The sequence below is a fragment of the Anas platyrhynchos genome, chromosome 16 (assembly GCF_047663525.1).
Source record: "Anas platyrhynchos isolate ZD024472 breed Pekin duck chromosome 16, IASCAAS_PekinDuck_T2T, whole genome shotgun sequence".
Classification (NCBI taxonomy): Eukaryota; Metazoa; Chordata; class Aves; order Anseriformes; family Anatidae; genus Anas; species Anas platyrhynchos.
Genome location: NC_092602.1, coordinates 1868705 through 1890276, shown reverse-complemented (window position 1 = coordinate 1890276; position 21572 = coordinate 1868705). Strand labels below are relative to the sequence as shown.

At 59.0% G+C, this 21572-nt stretch overlaps 1 protein-coding gene across 3 annotated transcripts; it reads left to right on the top strand.

The window, feature by feature from the left end:
• The first annotated feature begins 17 nt into the window (after positions 1-17).
• On the top strand, positions 18-21148 carry RPH3A (rabphilin 3A). Of its 3 annotated transcripts, none has more exons than XM_072024426.1 (20): positions 18-143; positions 6510-6597; positions 6796-6810; positions 7248-7358; positions 11922-12051; positions 12142-12228; positions 12599-12764; positions 14377-14499; positions 14973-15053; positions 15157-15204; positions 15281-15478; positions 15938-16017; positions 16173-16247; positions 16478-16587; positions 16984-17110; positions 17213-17269; positions 17424-17575; positions 18389-18470; positions 18742-18838; positions 18996-21148. In XM_072024426.1, the coding sequence occupies exons 2-20, from the start codon at positions 6521-6523 to the stop codon at positions 19124-19126; spliced, it is 1947 nt and encodes a 648-aa protein (XP_071880527.1). In that variant the 5' UTR covers positions 18-143; positions 6510-6520; the 3' UTR covers positions 19127-21148. The 3 variants fall into 3 exon arrangements, with proteins under 3 accessions (XP_071880527.1, XP_071880528.1, XP_038043582.1); XM_072024427.1 differs by lacking the exon at positions 18-143 and adding an exon at positions 1154-1245; XM_038187654.2 differs by lacking the exon at positions 18-143 and adding an exon at positions 5800-5933.
• Positions 21149-21572: the final 424 nt, after the last annotated feature.

Genomic DNA, 21572 nt, shown 5'->3' with positions numbered 1-21572 from the left:
CGCTGGCTGTGCCCGGGCTGGGGGGCGGCTCCCAGGGCGGGCAGCAGCAGAGCGGGGCCGCCCCGGCCGCGTCCCCTCCCCGCGCCGCCCCCTCCCCGCTCCGCAGTGCTGCGCCGAGCCGAGCCGAGCCGCTCCCGGCACAGGTAGGGGGGCTCAGCCCCAACGCCCCCCCCCCCCCCCAATCCCCTTTTTTTCCCCTTTTTCCCCCTTGGGCTGGGGGTCCCGGGGGTGCCAAACCCCGCCGGGATTGCGTTAATTCGGATTCCAGGCAGAAACCGGCGCCGCTCCGCTTCGCTGCCGGAGAGCTCCGGGGGGCTCCGGCACCAAAATGGGGGGGGGTCGAGTGGTCCCCTGCATCCCGGGAGGGGGGGGCTTCAAAATGAGGAGAGCCGGCTCTGGGGAGGCGGAGGGGGGGTGCCAAATGAACCTTTTTGCGTTAATTACCGGCATCGCCAGCCCAGGCTGCAGCTTAGCCCGAAAATAAATGGTGTTAGCGCTGCGAGCCCGGGGTTGATGCGGTGATGCATCGCTCCCTTCTGCTGTAGGGGCGGCCTCGAGAGCTGCCTTCAGCCCTGCCAGGGGGGTTTCGGGGGGTTTTGGGGTTGAGCCCCCCAGCCAGGGGTTGCCGCAGCATCCCGCAGCCTTTCCGCGGCCTCTCCAGGACAGCAGAGCCAGGCTGGGGGGCTCGGGGGGGCTCCAGAGCTGCCCCTCCTGGTGCTGCGGTGGGGTCTGCGTGCCCCCAGTTGGGCTGTGGGATGGATTTCCAGACCCAAAGACCCCACTGGGGGCAACCCACGGGGTACATCCAGCATCCCTCGCTGCCTGCAGCCTGCCCGGCTCATTTTCCTCCTTCTCAGCCTTCGTTTTGCGCCGTGCCAGCTCTCCAGGAGGGCAGAGGAGCGTGGACAAAGAAGGATTTTGTGTGCAGCCCCCTCTGTTGGGTGTCAAAGTTTTGGGGACGCTTTGCTGGGGACCCAAAAGCGGGCGGCGATGCCCACCCTGGTGCTGGGCGCCCTGCTCCGAGCCGTCCCGCCTGCACACAGGTGTCCCCCTGGGGGGCTGCGTCACCGCAGCTGCTGCCAATTAGTGGCAGTGGTTAATGAGGCTCTGCTCCCCCTTAAGGCCAGGTTGATTAATCCCCTGGCCTCGTTAAGCTGGGGCCAAGAACCAGGGGGGTTTGTGGGGCTCCTGTCCCTGCTGTGCCCACCCGTGTCCAAGCAGCTTCGCTCCCGTCCTGCCCTCGTGGTGGGTGCGGGCTCTCCTTTTTGGGGCTGGGGGCTCGGTGATGGGTGAAACCCGCAGCTCGGTGAGGGTGTGGGGACAGAAAGGAGCCGTGCTCGGTGACTGCCACCTGTGTGCGTGGCACTGCAGCCGTGAGCATCCTCCATCCAGCGACACGGCGTGAGCGCACCCCGGTCCTTTCTGCTGCGCCGTGGCTCAGGAATTGTGCTGCAGACCTGGTCCTTGGCCTCTGCGGGGCAGCTTTTGGGGTCCCTCTCCACCGCCCCAGCAGCGAGCACTCCCTCTGAGCACGCTGTGCATCCCCGGCCCTCACCCTTGCAGGTGCTTCTTGGAGTTTTACATCACTAAACTTCCTCGAGTCGGTGTTGTGGGGGGGTCCCTGCATCGTCCTCCCATGGGATGGGGCTGGTTCATCCCGGTGGCTCTTGCACCACGTCCCATGAGCATCCTGTGGAGCAGGAACGGTGGCAGCACCCCTGGTGCTTTGGTGGCACCGCGCAGGCACTGCCTGGCCAGGAAGCCCGGCACAAGTCCCACAAACCCCAACATGATTTTATTTTTTTCCCTTGTCTGTCCTTCTAGCCATTAATCACCGGGAGTAAATCCCGGTGACAGCACCACAGCAGCGCTCGGTTTGTAAAGGAACTGTTGGAGGAAATGTCACCGTGCTGCTCAAACAGAACGGGCTGCTCGCTGCTGCTCGGCTGCCCTGGGATGGGTTTTTGGAGGGCAAAACGCCGGGAATTGGGGAGGGAGAAAAAGCAGCTTGGGGCAGGGGATGGAGCTCAAGGGGAGCAGAGGCGTTGGCCAAACCCAAGCCATTTGTGGGGCTCGTGGTGCTGCTGCTCCAGGCTGGGCTGTGGTGTGTGTTTAGCTGGGGGCAGGGAGAGCCATCGGGGGGTGGGTGCCATGGGATCGGGGCACCCAAGGGTGGCCAGAACTCAGAGCACTTTCATTTCCTTGTGTGCCCATCGTCTCTGCATCGCTGCGCCTGCAGGCACCGCCATCACCTACCTGCTGGCTGCATTTGGTCCTAATGGATTGGGGAGTGCCAGGCTGTGGGGCTGTGCCTCCCTTTTACCTGTGGGGGTCTCTCATGGTGCCAAAAGATGAAATAACCCCGAGGTCAGCACGCGCTGGCTCCGGCTCTTTCCCAAAAGCTGAATTTCCAGGCCTCCTGAGCTCTGCATTTGCTGCAGCGTGGCCGGAGCACTTTGCCCCCAGCACCTGCCCATGCCATCCGTCCCCCAAACGCATCTCCCCTGGGGCCAGGAAGCAAACACCCTGTCCGTTTCCTGAAGTGTGAGCCATGAAGCAGCTTTCCTCTTTTACCCCAATTCTCCAAAATGGTTTGCACCCGAGCTGAGGTGGGGCGCAGGTGGGGTCGGGGTCACTTGGGGCAGGTTTGGGGTGCGCAGTGCCTGTGCCAGGCCTGCGGTTTGGGGTCCCCGGTGGCTTGTGCAGCTCCCCTGGGTGCCCAGTGCGGGGACGCAGTGGACAGGATCTGGTGAGCGTAGCTGCTGTCTGGGAGGGACGCAGCTAAAAAATGGAGTTTTGGGGATGTTTGTGTGTGTACGGGGGAACGGGGGGCTCGTGGTGCTGCAGCAGAGCCTGAAGTGGTTGGTGAATGCACAGCTCACTCTTCTCACTGCTGGGATGATGGCAAAGTGGTCACCGTCCCAAAACCTGCACCCAAAATCCACACCCCAAATCCCCTGGGTGTGAGGCTGGAGCCGGGCACCCCCCTCGTGCCGCTGCGTGCCCGCGCCTCGCTTTTCCCTTCCCATCCCCAGCCAGGCAGCGCAAATCCCCAAACCCCGGCGGGGACAGGATGGCGTTTGGATCCTAAAAGCTCCCGGCTGGTGGTGACACGCCGAGTGACATCTGCCTGGGCCCCCGAGCGGCGCTTTTGGGGTGTTGGCCGGGGGTCGGGTGCAGGATGGCGAGCTGCCGCCGGCGCGCTGCCTGCGAGCGCCTTGCGCCGGGCGAGGGGGCAGCCTGGCAATCCTGCTCCCCCGAAGCAGATTAATCGCATCGGGCTTTGTCAATGCAAAAATTACCTCATCATTGGCACTGGCAGGTGGTGTAGAGCAGCAGACTTATTCAATATTTAAGAAAGCTGCATTGCAGAGCCGGGAAGGCTGGGGAAATAGGTTGCCTGTGTCAGTGTCTTTGCCGGCGGAGACGATCTCTGCAGGCACCGCGAGGTGCGAAACGTTGAGCTGGCCACAAAAGCCTGATCATTGCACCGGGAGCCTTGAAAACACTCAATTTTCTCTTTTCTACCCCGGGACGGCAGCTACCCGGAGCGCAAACCCCGTGGTTTTTGGTCAGCTCCTCTCTGCAGATGCCCACTCGAGGGGCGCAGCGGCTTCGGGTGCCAGCACCCCCTCGCCCCCCGGTGCCCTGACGTGGGGCAGGGTGGGCTCGCACCACGGGGCTCCCGCAGCCCTTCCCTGGGTGCTGCTGCTGCATTTCAAGCTCTGGCCGTGGAGCTGCGAATTCCCCTCCTCTCTGCTGTTTGATCCCTCGTTATTTTGGCAGGACCAAACCCATGGGGCTCCGGTGCACGGAGGCAGTGGAGCGGCGTGATGAGCATCACGTGGCTCTTCCTCAAGGCCAAAAATTCGGCCCTCGCTGCTATTCCTGGCCGTGCCCGGGCTGCTCCTTGCTCTTCCCCGGCTTTTTCTGCTTGCGGTCGGGGAATTTGGCTCGTCCCCACCTGCTCGGGGAGCTTTGGGGCTGGCAGCTCTCGCCACCAGCCTCGGTGTCTGTGCTGGAGGCAGAGCCGAGCCCTGAACCATGCGGGAGATGCTCCCAGGCTGGGTTTTGGCTGGGTTTTGGACAGCCGGCAGGGTCGTGCCAGTGATTTCCGCAGTGCCTGGGTCGGCTGCGAGCAGGGGCTGTGGCATTTTGGAAGACTCTCCCCTTCTGCCTAAGGGGATTTGGGCAACCTTGGGCAGAATATTGCCATTTCAGCCAGCGTTTCCCAGCCCCACCGCCCCGTGGCTCAGGGTGCTGCAGCCTCCTGCTCGCTCGGGGTGGGGAGAGCTGCTGCGAGCCGTGGTTTTGTTCTTTGCCGGGCACTAAAAGTGATGCAGAGCAGATCTCCAAGATCTATTATTTATTTATGGGCGAAGGGAGAGGCTCGGGGGCTCCTCCAGCTGCGGGCTCTCATCCACGAGGAACCCGCGGCCTCCCTGCTCTTAGAGAAAGGAGCCACTTTGGGGTGGGAGGGAAAGAGTTGCCCCCCCAGATGAAGCACTGCTCCTCCCCAGGGCTTTTTTGCTAGGAAATCCCAGGGTTTTTCCCTTCTCCTTGGCCCTGCTGCCTCCCACCTGCCCTTGGCCACCCCTCGGCCGCGAGCACCCAAAGCTCGTGGCCACGGCGCCCTGGAGAGGGGCAGCGTGGATTTAGGGTCACGGAGCCCCGGGTTTGGGGTTGATGCATGTGCCTGGTGGGGCCATAAATCGCCAGCAGGAGCTCGGTGCTGCAGTGCAGGTGCTGGAGGGGCTGGAGAGGATCCGTGCGCTTCCTGAGCCGACCTTGTCCATCCCAGCCTTCTGCTCTGGGCACCGTGCAAAGCCAGCGGAGCGCTAATTCCCCCCCTGCTCTGCTCCTCGTACGTTCATTTCTGAAGTTGTGGAACAGAGGAGATCTCAGATCCCTGCTAACTCTTCGGGGAAGGATGGAAAAACCCCTGCAATGTTGCAGAGAGGGAAGCGGAGGACGTGGATTTCCCCCTCCCCTCCCTGCTGGGAAAGCTTCACACTTTTCGTGGCTCAGAGTTTGGGATTTCAGCTCCCGACCCTCCCAGTGCCCCTCTTTGGGTTTTGCTGGGAGCTGGAGGTGCCTTTTACCCTACAAAGATCCTTCTGCCGTGCTCGGGTCACCTCTGGTCCTGCCGGATCCCCAGCCCTGCCCGGCCTTCGCTCCCTGGTGCCGCCATCCTCCTCCTCCTCGTCCCAACACATTTTGGTTTTGTTCCTCTCCTCTTGCTGGGGCTGTCCTGTCCCCGATGGGTTCAGCCCTACCTGCTCTCAGCTCCCCAGGGGGAAAAAATCTCCTAATTCCTTCCCCTGCTGGGCTGGGCTGCGGACACAGCCCCAGGATCAGCACCTGCGTGGGTATGGATGGAGCCTGGTGCCAGGAGGTGAAGCCAGGGCTGACCTCCTGGGGAACACATCACAACCCGGGGCCAGAGGCTGCTGAAGTCAGCAAAGAGGTCTGAAATTGCTGAAATCCATCTTTTGGGGGCTGTTCCCCTGTTTTCTGGGACCCATTTGCAGCCCTGGGACACCCGCATCGATGCTTGGCACCGGCGTTCCCCTGCGGGACCAAGCGGGATGGGTTTCCCCGATGTTTTCCCATACAAAGGGAAGGTTTGCAGCCCCGACACCACGGACAGGGCTCTGCAGAGGGGTTTGGGATCCGTTTTCACTTTTTTTTTTTCCCCCAGTCGTGCTGCAGGCAGGAGGCAGCAATTCAAATGCAGGTGCTGCGAGCAATGCAGGCGGGGCTGCTGCTGAGCACCGCTTCTGCGCTCTGCGGGGGTGCGGGGACCCACGGGTGGACGGACGGACAGACGGACAGACAGACCCTTAGCACCCACCCGTGGGGCTGGCATCAGCTGGGGTTGGCCACCCAGAGCAGCCCCCACGTGGTATTGCCCTGGAAGTGGCAATAAATGGGTGAATAAACGGCGATATTGGGTGCTTGGGTGGCAACGAGCGAGCTGCAGAAAGGGAGCCGGGCTGGGTTTCACCTCGGTCGGCTTTTTCCTGAAATCTGCCGGTTTTTGCTGCTTTTGGGAAGGCTCTGAACAGCTCCCTGCCTGGCTGAGCCTCTGGCAGACGAGCAGGCACGGTGCTGTGCTCAGGTCCTGCTGCCGCGTCCTCCCCCAGCCCCTCTCCGGGTTGCGTTTCCCAAGGACTGGAGCGAACAGAAACACAACAGCAGGAGTTTTATTCCAGCAGGGGGGAGCTGGGCTTGGGGGGAAGCTTTCCTCCTTTGTAGGGTCCTTTTCCTTCGGAAGGGCCCGGGCTGCTCCATCCCTGCTCCGTCCCCTCCTCGGTGCCAGCGGGGAGGGCGGCGATGACGAAGAGCTCTGCCCTACCCCGGTGGGCAAAATGATGGATTCGGCCCCTCCTGCAAAGATCAGGCGAGGTGGCTGGCTCCCTGGTGGGATGAGTCAGTGCCCGACGGCTGCTAAATAGCACCCGGCTCGCTCCCACACTCACTCCCCAACTCGCTCCCTGTGTCCCCAGGACCCCCGGCGATGACCGACGCGGTGGTGGGCAGCGGCTCCGACCGCTGGATGTGCCCCGGAGACAGGACCATGTCCCTCCGAGCCGGGTAAGAACTGGGGATCCATGCTGGGCACCACGGGCAGGGTGCTGCTCCCTCTCCAGGGTCCCCATCCTGGTGGGACCGGGCTGATTTTGGGGTCCCCAGGCACTGGGGGAGCTCATAGGGGGGGCAGAGCGCAGGTGGAGCTGGTCCCATCCCATTTCTCCCCTAATCCCTGTCTCCTCTCTTTCCCTGTGCCTCCAGCAGCGAGAAGGAGCAGTAAGTATCTCATTTTCTTGAATTATTTTTCTCCTCTTGCACTTTGCCTGCTATTGATGGTCCCGGGAGAAGAGGAAGGATCTCGCCCTGGGTGTAAGAAAAGCAGTTCTGGAGGCATCGCCAAGGGATTTAAGGAATTTGGGGCAGCCTGCTTTCCCCCAGAGCTCTGCAGCCTGGGCAGGGGGTTTAGGGGCAAGGTGCTGAGCAGCCCCCACACCTCGGGATGGAGATGCCACCGGAGGGGATATCAGGGACAGGCTGTGCCACGTGCATTGCCCGTGGGACACCACCCTGGGTGCTTGCTGAGCCTCCACATGAGGGAATTGATTTTTCCCTACTTGGGGGAATTTGGTGCCTGGCTGTTCCCAAAAAAAGGAAAAAAAAAAAATAAAAAATGAGCCCGGCCTCGGTGGCTGCTCCCCGTCCTCTCCCCGCAGGCTCCCTCGGCCGCGGAAAGGCGAGGAGCTGACGGATGAGGAGAAGGAGATCATCAACCGAGTCATCGCCCGCGCTGAGAAGATGGAGGAGATGGAGCAGGAGCGCATCGGGTGAGCGGTGGCGGCGCGGGGGTGGGTTCGTTTTGGGGGGCTGGAGGGGCTCATTTTGGGGGGCGATGGTGCCTGGGCCGTGCGGTGGGGGGCACCTCAGCGGTGTGGGGCCGGCACGCTGCGCCCTGGGCTCAATGTTTGTATTTTCGTGGAGTTTTCAGCCCAGAAGGGATCGTTGGCGATGGCTCGTTTGGCAGAGCTGATGCTCGTTGCCCGGTGCCCGTGTCCTGAGCCCCCCGCGAGCAGAGCTGCAGCTCCCCAGGAGGCGAATGCCTTGCTCTGGGAGCAGGGCTGGGTCCATCACAACCCCCAGGCACTTTTTGGCTCAGAGACCTGCTCCTCAACAAGCCCTCTGCCAGGCTGACCCGGTCCTGGAGCCTTCCCCCAAGGCACCTCGGAGCGGCACGAAGATCTGGGGTTGGTGATTCACGCTCCAAAAGCGCTTACGAGCAGCATTTCCCCAGCTTTGCGCACTCCCAGCCAGCTGCGGATTACGCTCAGCGGCGGCGCTTCTTTGGATTACATTCACGTGAATTTGGGCAGCGAGGGAGATCTTTATTTTATTTATTTTTTTCCCCCCGTTGTGCGTTCCTGCAGCCACCTGCGAACCCGTGGTGCGTGGAAACGCTGCCTCTCCCCCCTCGTGCCGGAGCCAGGGGAGGTTCCTGGTCCCCATTCATGGGTGGCCACCAATTTCCCCCCTGCATTTGGGCGCAGGGGGAGCCCTGCCAGCTCCCTCATGTTTGGCTCCCACCGTGTGAGCTGTAGGATGAAAATAATATGGGGTGGCGTCCGCAGCGGGAGTCCTGTTTATAAGGAAAAAAAAATAAGATTTGGTTAATATAAAAATAGTTTATATGAAGTGAGTGTCCTGTCTAGAGGGGGAAATACTTGGGGTCGCCTCCACAAATCGCAGCTGAGGGCTGTGTCTGGGCCATACTGGGAGCACTGGAGCACCGCTAACACTGCAGGTGGGGGGTCCTGGCTCCCCAAACCCCCCAGCCCTGTGCCCCCTGCCTCCACCGCCCACAGCAGGACAGGAGCCGATCGATTTTGGTCGCTGGGAGGTGTCTGTGGAGGCAGACTCGTGTCAAAGGCAGCCCAAATTAATCTGGTGAAGGGCTATTTTTAGCAGCGGGGTGGATGGCGGCCGGCGGGATACGTGGGCTGGATGCTGATGAGGGTTGTAGGACAGGGGGACAGGGACACTCTGGGCTTTTTTTTTTTTTTTCCGGCTCTGTTGTCTCGTAGCAGGGAGACTGGAAGGGTAACGGGAGCTGAATCATCCTAAGCAGCACCGTGGGCACATCGGGCTCGGGGTGAAGGACTCGAGAGCCTGTGGGGTGCAGCAGAGCCGTGGCCGTGAGGCTGCAGCATCCCCAAAATGCCTTGGCGGATGCAGGAGCACCCACGGGTGCTCTTTAACCACCCGAAGGTAGAATTTCATGTCTCCGGCCATTTCTGGAGACCTCCTGGGAGAGGATCTGCTATAGGGCAGGGTTGTGTTGTGGTTGGGCTGCTCATTGCCGGGACGATGCGCGCGGTGCCGCGGCAGGTGACCAAAGTCATTAACCTCGGTGGGCAGCAGCAGGGAGGCTCCGTGGGGACCCCGGTCTCTTCCTCGTGCTCAGACAGCCCAAAAATAAAAATAGGGGATGACGAGGGCAGGGTGGCTGCTGGAGGCAGGCAGAAATGTCGCAGGAGATGGCAGCTCCTGGAAGAGACGAGGTTAATGCGTAGCCAGGGGACAGCTCACGCGCTGCTTGATTTTGTGGGATGTTTTTTGGTTTTTTTTCCCCAAACCTCTTCCCTTATTTCTGAGATGGGGATGAACCTGCGAAATTACAAACCTCTGGTAGGGCATCACAGGAACGGGGGCAGCTTTGAAAGCAGGGCTGTAAGGCTCCGGCGATGCTCTGCCTTCCGCTACCTGTGCTCCTGTAAGGGCAGAAAACTGCTTTGAGTTTTTCATCCTGATTTCAGTTCTTTAAATTGTAGCTCAGCTTTTTTTTCTCCTCTTTTTTTCGTGCTGTTAAAATTAGCTTTGATTTTAATATTCAGACCTCGAAGGCACGTTATTGCCCACGGAGACAGGTCAGTGCGTAATTGCGCAGCCGGGCTGTGACCCCCCCCTTCGCCTTTTGCCTCCCCTCCTCTTTGCCATGTGGGTCCCGTCCCATCCTGCAGCCACCTCCAGCACCCTGCTGGGGTTGTTTTTGGGCAATTTCCGACCCAGATAAATGTTTTCCACCACTCCTTGCAGTGCCATGGCAGCGAGCATCTAAACACTTTGCGCCATCTCCAAGCACCATCAGCACGCGGTGCCGGTGGCTCCGTCCTCCCCGGGCTGCTGCTCGCTGCAGGCACTCCGTTTGCTCTCCCAAAATCATATTTATGGGCCAGGAGGATGTTATACTACCAGGGAAGTGTTTTACTGCTGTTATCTCGGGTGCACGTTAAGCGTTGCAGATGCTCCGTGTTGCCCAGCCCTGCTATCGTGCTGCCATCAGCCGCTCCCGCATATTTCCTGGGCAGATGACGGATGCTCCGCTCCCAGGCTGAATCCAGGAGCTGTGATGCTCCCAGCTGCTCCCGCCAGCTTCAATTCCCCCCGCTTGTTTTATTTTTTGCTCCCTGTTTTAACGACCTGACACATTTTCTCCTGCTCCTTGACGCCGAGGCCGGAGGGATGGGCGCTTGGAGGTGTGCGTGGTGGTGAGGAAACGGCGCTGTAACCCCAGAGGTGTGCGGTGGAAAGTGATGAACTCGATGATTATTTTATATGTGCTGTAAAAATGAGAAAAAAAGATGATTTTCTAGGATGGAAAGGGAGGGAAGGCCCGTGGGAAGGCAGAGGGCTTGCTCCTGGCCATGGGCAGAGAGGGGATGGTGAGGTCCAGGCAGCCGCCGGCCCCGCGGCTTCTTCACCAGGTCCCAGCCTCAGCCTTTCCTGGCAGGTTCAGCCCAGGACTTGTATCTGAATGTTTTCGACGCTTCTCTCGTGACAGCGTTTGGATCAGGAAAAAAGCAAGCCCGATTTCTCTGGCTTGAATGGCTGTTTTAATTAGCCAAATGGGCTCCGTTTTAAATGAGTGCCACAGGTGTGCTCACTGCCTGCTGGAGCTCTTCCACCGGTTCAAAATCCTCTTAAGGAGCTGCTTCTGCTAAATGAGAGACTGGGAATGATTTTGCAGCTAAATGATGAATCTCTTGAAATGCCAAGGCTTTTTTTTTTTTTTCCCCTCATTTTTTTTTTTTTTTTCCTGCTTTGATTGTGCCATTTGTTCTAGTTTCTATAATAAGTTTGTTTGGGCTTGCAGATTTCCAACGGGAAGCTGCCTCTCTTTGGAGCCGAGCTCTCGCAGCATGGAGAGGGGGGGGGAAAAAAAAAAAGCAAAATGAGCTTTGCTGCTAAGAAAATAAAGGGTTTTGTCCCAGGAGGGGATGAGTCCGTGCTGAATTTGGTGGGACATGGGCTGGGAAGCACCGAGGAGCAGGACCCTGGGGAGGCTGACAGCGGAGCGCCGCGTCCCCGCTGCGGGCTCAGTTTTTTGGCTACCGAAGGGCTCCCAGGGGCTCCTGTCGGTCCCATCGGGCATTTTATGGACTGTCAGAGGACACCTCGGAACCCACAACCGGTTTTTTCAAGCTGCCAGCCCTTTCCAAGGACCCAGGCGAAACGAGAGGGGCGCACGGCGACGCGAGGCACGGGGAGCCCCCGGCACCTCTGCTGGGGCTGGGAGCGACTCGGAGGTGCCGGCAGCAGCGGGGCCGTCGTAAATCTGCAGCTGTCATCGGACATGTGGGAAAATCTTCTACGTGCCTGCCTTTTTCACCGCGTGCTGCCTTAGCAGCTTTGTCAGATTTGGGTCACGTCGTGGCAGGAGTGGGGGAAGCCCCCGCGGGCGAGGTTTTTCCACCGTTTGCTCTGGTGGGCTCGTTTCTCCTCCTGGCTTTCTTCCTTTCTTTCTTTCTCGCGCTTCCCTGCGTGGTGTAAATAATGGGTTTTCTCCTTCCAGTGCTATTTTTAGGGCCAGGACTCGGGGCTAGCTGCTGACAGCCTGCTGCTGTGGGGTCTGTGGGACTCGCGGTGGGGGGTTTTACCTCTGTGGCACCCAGATGTGCTCTTACAGCCTCGCCCCTGGGCTCTTTGTGATTTACTCCAAGATTTTCAGTAAACTCTGCTCGATATTTTTCCGTAGAAAATGAGAGAGCCAATTAATTCCCTCAGCCCTCTCACTAAAGCCCTTCCAAGATCTCTTGTGGCTGAATGGATTTTTTTTTTTTTTTTTTCCTTCCATTTGGCCAAAAGCCACTTGGTCGATGTCGATCTGCTGTGCCAAAAGGTGCTGACTGCGCATTTTTGCACACGTGTCGGAGTCCGTGCCAGCAGTAAAAGTCAATAGAAGTGCCCAGTATGATAAAACTATAGGGGGGATGTGATATCCCAGCGGGTCCCCTGGGATGCGTTCCTCCCATGGGTGCATTCACACCTCACTGCTGGCCCCAGGCAGTTGTGGGGCCGTGGTGACAGCCTGGATGTCCCCTGTCCCCTCCCGCCAGGCGCCTGATGACCCGCCTGGAGGACATGCGCCGCAGCGTGCTGGGGGACGGCGTGAACCGCTGCATCCTCTGCGGGGAGCAGCTGGGGCCGCGCGGCTCCGCCTGCGTCGTCTGCGAGGACTGCAAGAAGGTGAGGCTCTCCTCCACCCCCCCACCTCGTTAACCCGGAGCTGATGACCCCCTCGGGGTTCCCCCAATGGCTCTTTTGCTTTCTCCCCAGAACGTCTGCACCAAGTGCGGCGTGGAGACGACCAACAGCCGCCCGCACCCCATCTGGCTGTGCAAGATCTGCAGCGAGCAGCGCGAGGTGAGCGTGGACGTGGTGCCCTGCCCGGGATGGACACAGCCCCTGCCCCTTTTTGTGCCCCATCCCACCCTGAGCCCCGGGACAGGAGCAGCAGCAGGCCAGGGGATGCTTTGCCTCTGCTCCATTTAACCTCATCCAGCCACATCAGCATGGTTGCTGCAGGATGCGCTTGTTTCATGGATAAAAAAACTTTTTTTTATTTTTTTTTCTTGCAAATAATCTCAACATTGAAGGTGTGGTCGTGGCAAGACCCATCCCCGGACACAAAAAGCCAAAGAGCTGATTAAATAGAAAGAAAGGGCTGTGGGGTGGGGATATGGGGCTGCACGTCTTCAGCCCAACGTGCCCAACCCCTGCCTCGTCCCCCCAGGTGTGGAAGCGCTCCGGTGCCTGGTTTTTCAAGGGTTTGCCCAAGCAAATGCTGCCCCAGCCGATGCCCGTCAGCAAGAGCAAGGTGCCCTCGGCCCCCAGCGAGCCCAGCCCCGCGGAGCCCCCCAGCCAAGACCCCAAACTCCCCGCCCGTGCGCCCAGCCGAGGTAGGTGGCACTGCCTGGGGGTCCCGGCTCTCCTCCCCATCCCTCGTAAGGGTGAGCCCTAGCAGAGTGCCCAGAGCAGTCACCAAGGCTGAGCGCTTTGTAAAGGGCCCGTTTCTAATCGTCCCTGCACGTGGAGGGTTTTCCTGTGCCGTGCCATTTGGGGTCTCCGGGCTTGGGGCATCCCCTGAGCGAGCAGCCCCGTGCAAGCCGCCAAAGCGCCTGGGCCGTGTGTCGGGTTCACGTGGGAACGCGGTGCTGCAGGAGCTGGGGATAAATAATAAAAATAGGCAATGTGGGCAGCCGGTGGCAGCACAGCCCGGGTGGGCAGCAGCTTCACCACTTCTCGCTCTGTTTGTGCTCCCAAGGCCAGGAGGACGAGCAGGATCGCTGCGGTAAGCGCCGCCGTGCGCCCCCCCTGCCCGCGCCCTCCTCCCGATGCCTTTCCCGGTGTTTTTTCCCCGTGCTCCCCGCGGTTGGATGCTGCCCAGCAGGATTTTCAGTCCTTAGAAAATCTCCCTTTGAAGCCTCGGGAGGCTCGTGGGCTCCAGGGATGGAGCAGTGCTCCCTCCTGGAGGCAGGGACGGATCCTGGGGGTGCTGTGGGTGCAGGGGTGCCCGGCTTGGCCATAACTTATTTTACAGCTCGCAGTGCTGGTGGGCTGGCAGGGCAGTGACCTCCAGCAGCGGCTGGGGAACCCCTTTAATTCAGACCCTATTTAAACGTGATGGGAACTGGCGTAATTAAGCTCCACCAGCTCCCAGCGGGCTGCTTTAAGCCGCTGGCCCTCCTGCTGGGCAGGGTTTGTCACAGCTGCTCCTGGCCACCAGCACGCCCACAACCTTCCCGTGATTTTCCTAAACCTCCCTCAGAAAATCACCCCGTGCCCCGCTGTCTCCGAGCACCAGGGCTCCTGCTTTCAGCCTCCTGTTCCCCCTCCTCCCCTGTGCCCAGCGCCCCTCGCCACCTCCCCGCAATCTGTTGCGTTTGGCTTTCTCCTTGCACCCGGCGCCCCAGAGGGCGCAGCCAAGGATAAACATCCCATTTGTGTCACCGCGGAGATTTATTCCCCCCTACGAGCCAGGTGAGCGCCGAGACCTTTTTGCGTCCCGTCTGCGGGCTGCAATTTATCAAGGAGCGGCGCTCCGGGCACCCCGCTGCGCGTGGCCGTGATTTATCCGCCCGGACGGTGGAGGAAAATGAGACGCAGGCAGCTGTCGCCGGTGTCTGGCTAATAAATGGAAGATGATCAGCAAAAGGAAAATATGATGTCCTGTCCGCGGAGCTGTCGTGCCATTAGGGGTTGACGGGCGCTGATGGATGCCTCTATCCTTGTTTTTCTCCCGTGCCTCCCGGTGTCCCCGCGGTGTGCGGCGTCCTTTGGACCTCCCCAACCACCCGGTGTGGGCTCTGTGGGGCAGAGCTGTGCCCTGCTGGGTGGCTCATGGTGTGCGATGCTGCAAAGCGCTGGGGGGGATGCCCCAGTGGTTGTACCCATCCTCCTCCTCCTCTTCCTCCTCCTTTTCCCCCCTCGGTGCCTCCTCCTGCCCCCTTGGGCACGGCTGGTGGCCACACGAGGGGACGAGCCTCACCCCTGTGCTTCTGGCTCCAACAGGCAGCGAGGCGACAGCAGCCACCCGGGTCCGTAAGCCAGCCGAGGCCAGGACGGGGCCGTGTGGCAGCGAGGACACCGACGGCCGTGACTATGCCACCGAGAGCGGGGCCACCAGGAGCCCCGGTGAGAGCCGCGCCGAAGGCTGGGCGCAGACGTGGGTGGCCACAGGAGCGCGGTGCCCACTTGTCACCAAGGGGCTGAGATTGTGGGCATTTGGTAAAGCTGAAAATGGTTGGAAAATGCCCAAATCCTCTGTAATTCGTGGGAAAGGGACGGGCTCAGGGGTGTGCCAAAGGGTGGGCGCTTTCCTGTCCCGTGCAGCCACTTGGGGAGGGGATGACACCCGCGTGGCGTGGTGCTACAGCCTGGTATTAGGAGGGAGCGGTGCTGAGCGTCCTTCGAATTCAAAAACAGCAGGAAAAAAATGATGATTTTGGGGGAAAAAAGGAGAAGGGATGTTCTATCAGGCTGGGAGCAGCAGGGAGCTGGGGGCTGGCAGCGGGTCGGTGCCACGGTGCTCCCCCTGCTGCGCTGCTCCCCAGCAGAGCCATCTGGGTGTATCCAAAATCTCCTCACCCCCCCTGCCTCCCCTGCAGGGGTGAAGCGAGCCGACTCCCTGCAACCCCCACGGCCGCCCCCGCCGCCCGCTGCCGCCCCCAGCCCAGCAGCACCCGCAGGTAAGGACGCTGTGGGGTCGGTCCCTGGGGATGGGGACACCCCAATAATGGCCTGGGGCACCGCTCCCTCGGTTCCCCCTCTAACCACCCCATCTCTCCCCAGCGGGAAGGACGGGTCCTGGGGTGGCCGGACGGGTCCTGGAGGCGCAAGGTAAAATTTGGGGACCCTGCAAGGGCTCTTTGGGGGGGGTGACACACGCCAGGGACTGATGGGGTCTCTCCTACAGCGAACCCACCGCCTGGACCCCCAGAGCCAGCCCGTGCAGCCCCCAGGGAGGAGCGTGGGGGGGGATATGCTGTGCCCCCAGCCCGGGAGGAGAGGCCAGCCCGGCCCCCCACCGCCCTGCAGCCCCCTGCTCCGCTGCGGCAGCCGCCCCCCGAGGAGGAGGAGGAGGACGCCAACAGCTACGACTCTGATGAAGGCAGTGCGTACCCAGAGGGGCTGGTGCCGGGTGGGATCTGCGGTTTTGAGGGGAAACCCTGGGTTTTGGTGAGGTGGCTGCTGTGGGGCGCAGCTCCCGAGTGTCACCGTCCCCCTGCCAACGGGGCTGTGACTCCTGGCAAAGAAATGTCGCAGCTGGGCTCTCCTGTGGTTCCTTTTCTCCGGGCAGAAACAGCAAAACCCTCCCCAAAACTTCAGCCTCGGATGCTTTGGATAGCTCTGTGTTCGGGAAGGACCTCGGAGCCCGAGGGGTGTCTTTGTGGTTCGGTTTCAGCCCCTGAAACCAAACCTTGGGCTTGGAGATGGGGCAGGACCCTGTGGGCTTTTTTTTTTTTTGAGCAGCCCCTACATCCGAGCAGCAGATCCTCCCAATTATTGTTAATCGGGGCTGGGTAAGCGGAGGTGTTGGCTGGGCTTTTAACGAGGTGCCGTTTTCCCCCAGCCACGCTGGGTGCCCTGGAGTTCAGCCTGCTGTACGACCAGGAGAACAGCGCCCTGCACTGCACCCTCCTGCGGGCCAAGGTGAGCGCACGGCGGGCACAGACCCCCCCCGGCCACCCCCAGGGGAGCATCTCATCACCCCGTGCGTGTGTCACACGGCCACACGGGTCCTTATCCCCTTTATTTTGTGGCTGTCAACGTGGTGCCCACCCCGTGTCTCCTTCGTGATCCTTCAGGGCTTGAAACCGATGGACTCGAACGGCCTGGCGGATCCCTACGTGAAGCTGCACCTCCTGCCCGGAGCCAGCAAGGTGGGTCCTGGGGGCTGCATCCCCAAAGAAGCACACGAAAATGCCATCAGATCAGGAAAGAGCTTAAATTTTTGGTGACGTTTTAGTCTGAACAAAATTTATGTGTTAGAAATAAATCGGAGTTGTTCTTGGACAAGTTGTCTCAGCTCAGAGGAGCGGCTCGGCTGCGCTCCCGTGCCCAAAGCTGAATTTTGGGTGTGTAATTCCTCCGTCTCGTGTCGCTGCCGCAGTCAAACAAGCTGAGGACGAAGACCCTGCGCAACACCCGCAACCCGGTGTGGAACGAGACCCTGGTGTACCACGGCATCACGGACGAGGACATGCAGCGCAAAACGCTCAGGCAGGAGCGGGAGCAGGGGTGTCCCGGGTGGTCCAAAATTGCTGGATTTTGCATGGATGCGTTGGTTTTTGTGGCCATTTAGAAAAAAATACATATTACCAATATTGCTCTTAATCTCTTAATGCATATAGGTTGGTATTTTCCACGCCAGTGTCCCAGCAAAGCACTAAGGGGGTTCTGAAAATGGTTCTTGCCTCCCACCTGCAGGAAACTCGCATTTTGTTCCTTGCCCCGACTCGCAGCACGTTAAAATTATTGATGTTTTCTGGCCACTTTTGGCTGGGGCAGAAGTGGGTGTCCAGAGGATGCAGTGAGGCTGCATTTTGGGGCCAGGTTCGTGTGCCAGGCGTTGCTGCGACCTGCCTGATGTGCTCTCCACCCTTCCCTTCCCTCCAGGATCTCCGTGTGCGACGAAGACAAATTTGGCCACAACGAGTTTATCGGAGAAACCCGAGTTTCCTTGAAAAAACTCAAAGCCAACCAGAAAAAGAACTTCAACATCTGCTTGGAGAGAGTAATACCAGTGAGTTCCCGTGGCGTTTCTTCATCGCTTTTACTTTGGAGATCACTAAAACTGGCTCCCAGTTGCTCATGGCACTCTCTCCTTTTCCCTTCCCCACCCCAGATGAAGCGTACTGGGACGACCGGCTCATCTCGCGGCATGGCACTGTACGAGGAGGAGGTAGGAGCCCTCGGGGTGCTGCCCACCACGTGCCAACCCCTCCTTGCACCCTCACGGGGTCCTGCACCACGTCTTCCTCGTGCCCCTCGTGTCTCTGCTCTGCCTGGACCCACCCCAGCCCTGCGTCCCCATCTCCGCTCCCTTCCCCTCGCAGGTGGATCGCGGCGGGGACATTGAGGAGCGCGGCAAGATCCTGGTGTCCCTGATGTACAGCACGCAGCAGGGGGGGCTGATCGTGGGCATCGTGCGCTGCGTGCACCTGGCTGCCATGGATGCCAACGGGTACTCGGACCCCTTCGTGAAGCTGTAAGTGAAAGCTGGGGGCCTCTCCGTGCCGTGGCCGTGCGGTCACCCCCCTGTCCTGTCTCGGAGAGCTCCGTCCACAGCCACCGGAGCGAGCAGAGCGCTTGCCAAGCGCTGTTGGTGATGCTGGAGCTGGGTGGCGGTGCTCCTGCCTGGCTGAAATTCATCCAGGGTGGCCTCCAGCCGGGCAGAGGCATCGCCGCGGGGTGCTGAGGGCGCGCGGGTGAAGATCCCGTTAATTTTGTGCTCGTACACCGCAACCTGTTCCCGGCTGCAGTTGTGGCTGCAGATGGGTGCTCATTGCTGTTCACTGCTTCAGGGGAAGAAAAAAAACAAAAACACACAAAAAAACCAACAATACAACCCTCTGTTCTCCCTAAACACCATCCAATAACTCTTGCGCTGAGCACCTTGCACATCCTTTATTGTAGCTGAGTGGCACCGAGTGCTTTTCCTTCTCCGTCTCTCTCTTCTTTTTTATTTTCCATTCCCACAAACAGAAGCTTTCCATTTTTAAACCGACTTCCACGTGGATCTGATCAACACCAACTGTGCAGTTCAGCTTCGGGTCTGCAGCCAGACCCCCAGAGCCTGAGCGTGAACCCCGGAGGGATCCCAAATTCTTGGGGCGAAGCCGCCCTGGCTGAGCGTGCCAACCTGGGCTTTGTTCAACACTGCTGGGCTGTTTTCAGCTTTTTTAATATATACAAATCTGACTCCCACATTCCTGGCTGTTTTTATTTTTTTTTTCCCCTTAGCTTATGAGTTCACCCTCTTCTCTGACTTGAATTTTGGGTTGTTTTCTGTTGCCCCCAGTTGGCTGAAACCTGACATGGGAAAAAAGGCCAAGCATAAGACCCAGATAAAAAAGAAAACGTTGAATCCGGAGTTCAACGAGGTAAGGCTGGGTCTCATTTTTGTGTTCTTAAACCAAAAATAACTGTGGGTGACCTCAAATTGTGGGGTGTGGGTGGAGGGGGCCCCCCAACCTTGGAGCCTCATCCACCAGCTTGATGAGAAGCTCGTTAATGTATAAATGTCCTCTCACTTGATTATGAATCCTGGTTGTACAGAGGGGACGTTTGCCATTCCTTATCTGTGTTTTTTGTTTTTTTTGGGGTGGATTTTCCTTGAAAGTGTGGGACGACCCAGGTTTTCTCCCTTTGCAGGAGTTCTTCTACGACATCAAGCACAGCGACCTGGCCAAGAAGTCTCTGGACATCTCCGTCTGGGATTACGACATCGGCAAATCCAACGATTACATCGGTGAGCTGCGGGTTTGGGGGGTGCGTGGGGCCCCCTCACCCTGCCCCGTCCCCAGCACCCCCCTGGGGCCTCCTGTGCTGGCTCTGGGGGTTTCCAGAAAGTTTTGAGTCTGGGAGGTGTCAGCATCAGCTCTGAGTGTGGTTCCCCCCCTCTCCAGGCGGGTGCCAGCTCGGCATCACGGCGAAGGGCGAGCGCTTGAAACACTGGTACGAGTGCCTGAAGAACAAGGACAAGAAGATCGAGCGCTGGCACACCCTCCAGAACGAGAACCACGTCGCCAGCGATTAAAGGGGGGGAGCCGTGCCCCCCCTCCCGACCCCCCCGCCACGTCCCTGCAGGCCCGACCGACGTCCGTCCGTCCGTCTGTCCGTCTGTCCGTCCGTCTTCCAGCGCTGTCACTCCTCCGAGCATCCCCTGCCCTCTTCTCTCCTCCGCCTGAAACCGAGCCCAGATTTATTTATTTTTTTTTTTTATATATTCACCTCCTTATTTTTTTTTTTCTCTTTTGGGTCACTGAATTATATCCCGGTGTGCGACGCTGTCGAGCAATAGTTCCCCGTGAGCATCCCTCAGCCCTTTTTTTTGCTCCGTGGGGTTGGGGTCACCCCACGAGCTCGGGAGCTGCAGCCCCGAGGTCACCGCGCCCCCTTCCCAAAAGGTGGGAGGGAGGTCGGGGGAGAAGCTGTTTCCCACCACCGAGCTCTGTCCAAGGATTGTTGCTTTACGACACCACAACCACTGGAATTAGCTGGGCCAGTCAGAGGTCTTCCAACCGATTATTTATTTATAGATTTATTTATTTATTGCAAATCTGCACAAGAGCCGGCGTCTTCAAGCCGTGCCGTAGCCGTTGTCTGGAGGTGCTTTAGTTGCTAGCGCCAGCAGGAGAGCCGAGCCTCTCCCGGGCTGCTCTTGATCATTTTGGGTCCCATTTCTGCTTCAGCTGCTCTTTCTGGCCAGCCTCGAGCGCAGCAATGTCCCCGTTGGCACCACTGGGACACCAGTTCCCAGCTCTGCGTGCTGCGCGGCGCCCGACCCCAAACCCCTCGCTGCTGTAGCCTGTGCTGTGGTCTGAAGCCAGCTGTGCTGCGGAGCTTCCTTTTCACTTGGTTGGCTCATTTTCCTATGCTCAATTTTATTTATTGACTTATTTATTTTTACATCCTTCCCCCAGGGAATTTACCCCACCTAGGTACTCGCAGTGAGCATCTTCCTGGGGCTTCCCCGCACGGCACACCCCAAAGTGCTCTCTGCGACCACCTCTCCCGCACCAACCACCCCCTTCCTTGCCCTTTCTCCTCATGTATTTAATTTATTTTAGGAGCCCCATGACTGGGGGACAGTCCCCAACCAGCAGGAATTGATCACTCCCTTAAAAAAGCCTCTCCATGGGCATTCCATGGTCACTGCATCGTTGAGCTCTTTATGGGGCATCCTTGTCCTCCTGTGCAGTGTGCTCCCTTTTTGCTTTTAGGATGCAGATGTGGGGTGTAACCAAGAGCACCGACTCCTCAATGCCCTTAACCATGGGGGGCTAGCAGGGGGCTGCCTGAAAAGAGGATGAGGATGCTTTGAAAAGGGACTCTGTGTGCATTAGGGTCTTTGTGGGTAAGTGCCACATCCTGGAGGCCCCAAGCTGTGTTGCCCTCCGAGCAGGCTCTGCAGAGGATCCGGGTGAAACAACCTCTTTTTTTGGGGTCTTTTCCCTGTGCTGGAAGCCCATCCCCAAACATGATGGAGAGACGTCTGCTTGGGGACAAAAACACCTTTAAAAAAATAAAACAAAAAACCTCCAAGCACTTCACCTCTCCCAGCTGCGCACAGCCAAGCCCCCTCCCTGTGTGCAGAACGATTAAATTAGGGTCGCTTTTATTGGGGTAGCTTCCTCGTGCCCTGCTTTGCCTTCAGACGACCGCAGCTCAAGCCATCCGTCTGCGCCCATGTGCAACTCGCTGCTCCCCTGCGCAGTCCCGTGCAACGCGCCCCCCTTGTCTCCACTGCCACCTCCCCCGGAGTTTTTTCCCATCGTGATTTCTGCCCTGAATGACTTCTTTTCGTTGTAAATAGAGCATGCACACATGGATTGGGAATGGTATATTTAAAAAAAAAAGCCTCTTCTACTGCTGTTTGCATTCCAACTCGCATGCAGTGATTTTACAGCCAAATATCCAGTTTACAAATAGTAACGAAAAGAGAAAATGTTACACAGGAACTAGAAATCCTCCAGTCTTCCGCTGCATGCAGCACAACATCCTCTCTTGATGTGGTATCTAATAAAGTGAGACTATTGGAAAAGAGAAAAAAAGCGAAGTTTCTCGGCTTCTTTTTGTTCCCCATGGGTTTATGAGCCGTGGACGGGGGGGTCAGGAGGTGGCGTTGGGTTATGCTGGGTGAGGAGCAGCACAGCAGGACGGGGGGCTCCCAGCTTGGTTTTGCCCACCCAAGGGTGCAGTGGGGCTGCTGTGGGGTTTGGTGAGGCTCTGGGTTTAAGGCCGGGGTGGGGTGAGTGTTGAGCATCACCCCGTGGCGTGAGGCTGAGACACCCGTGGGTGCGGGTGCCGTGGGTGATGCCCATGAGTGGCACCCGCCCTCTGCCCGCTGTGCTACCCCAGCAATTTTTTATTGTTTTCTCTTTTTTTTTTTTTTTTATTGTTTTCTCCTTTTTTGGGGTATTTTTAGGCTCGTTTTCCCACAGCCCAAACCATGGGGGGGTGCACACCGGAGCGGTGCCACC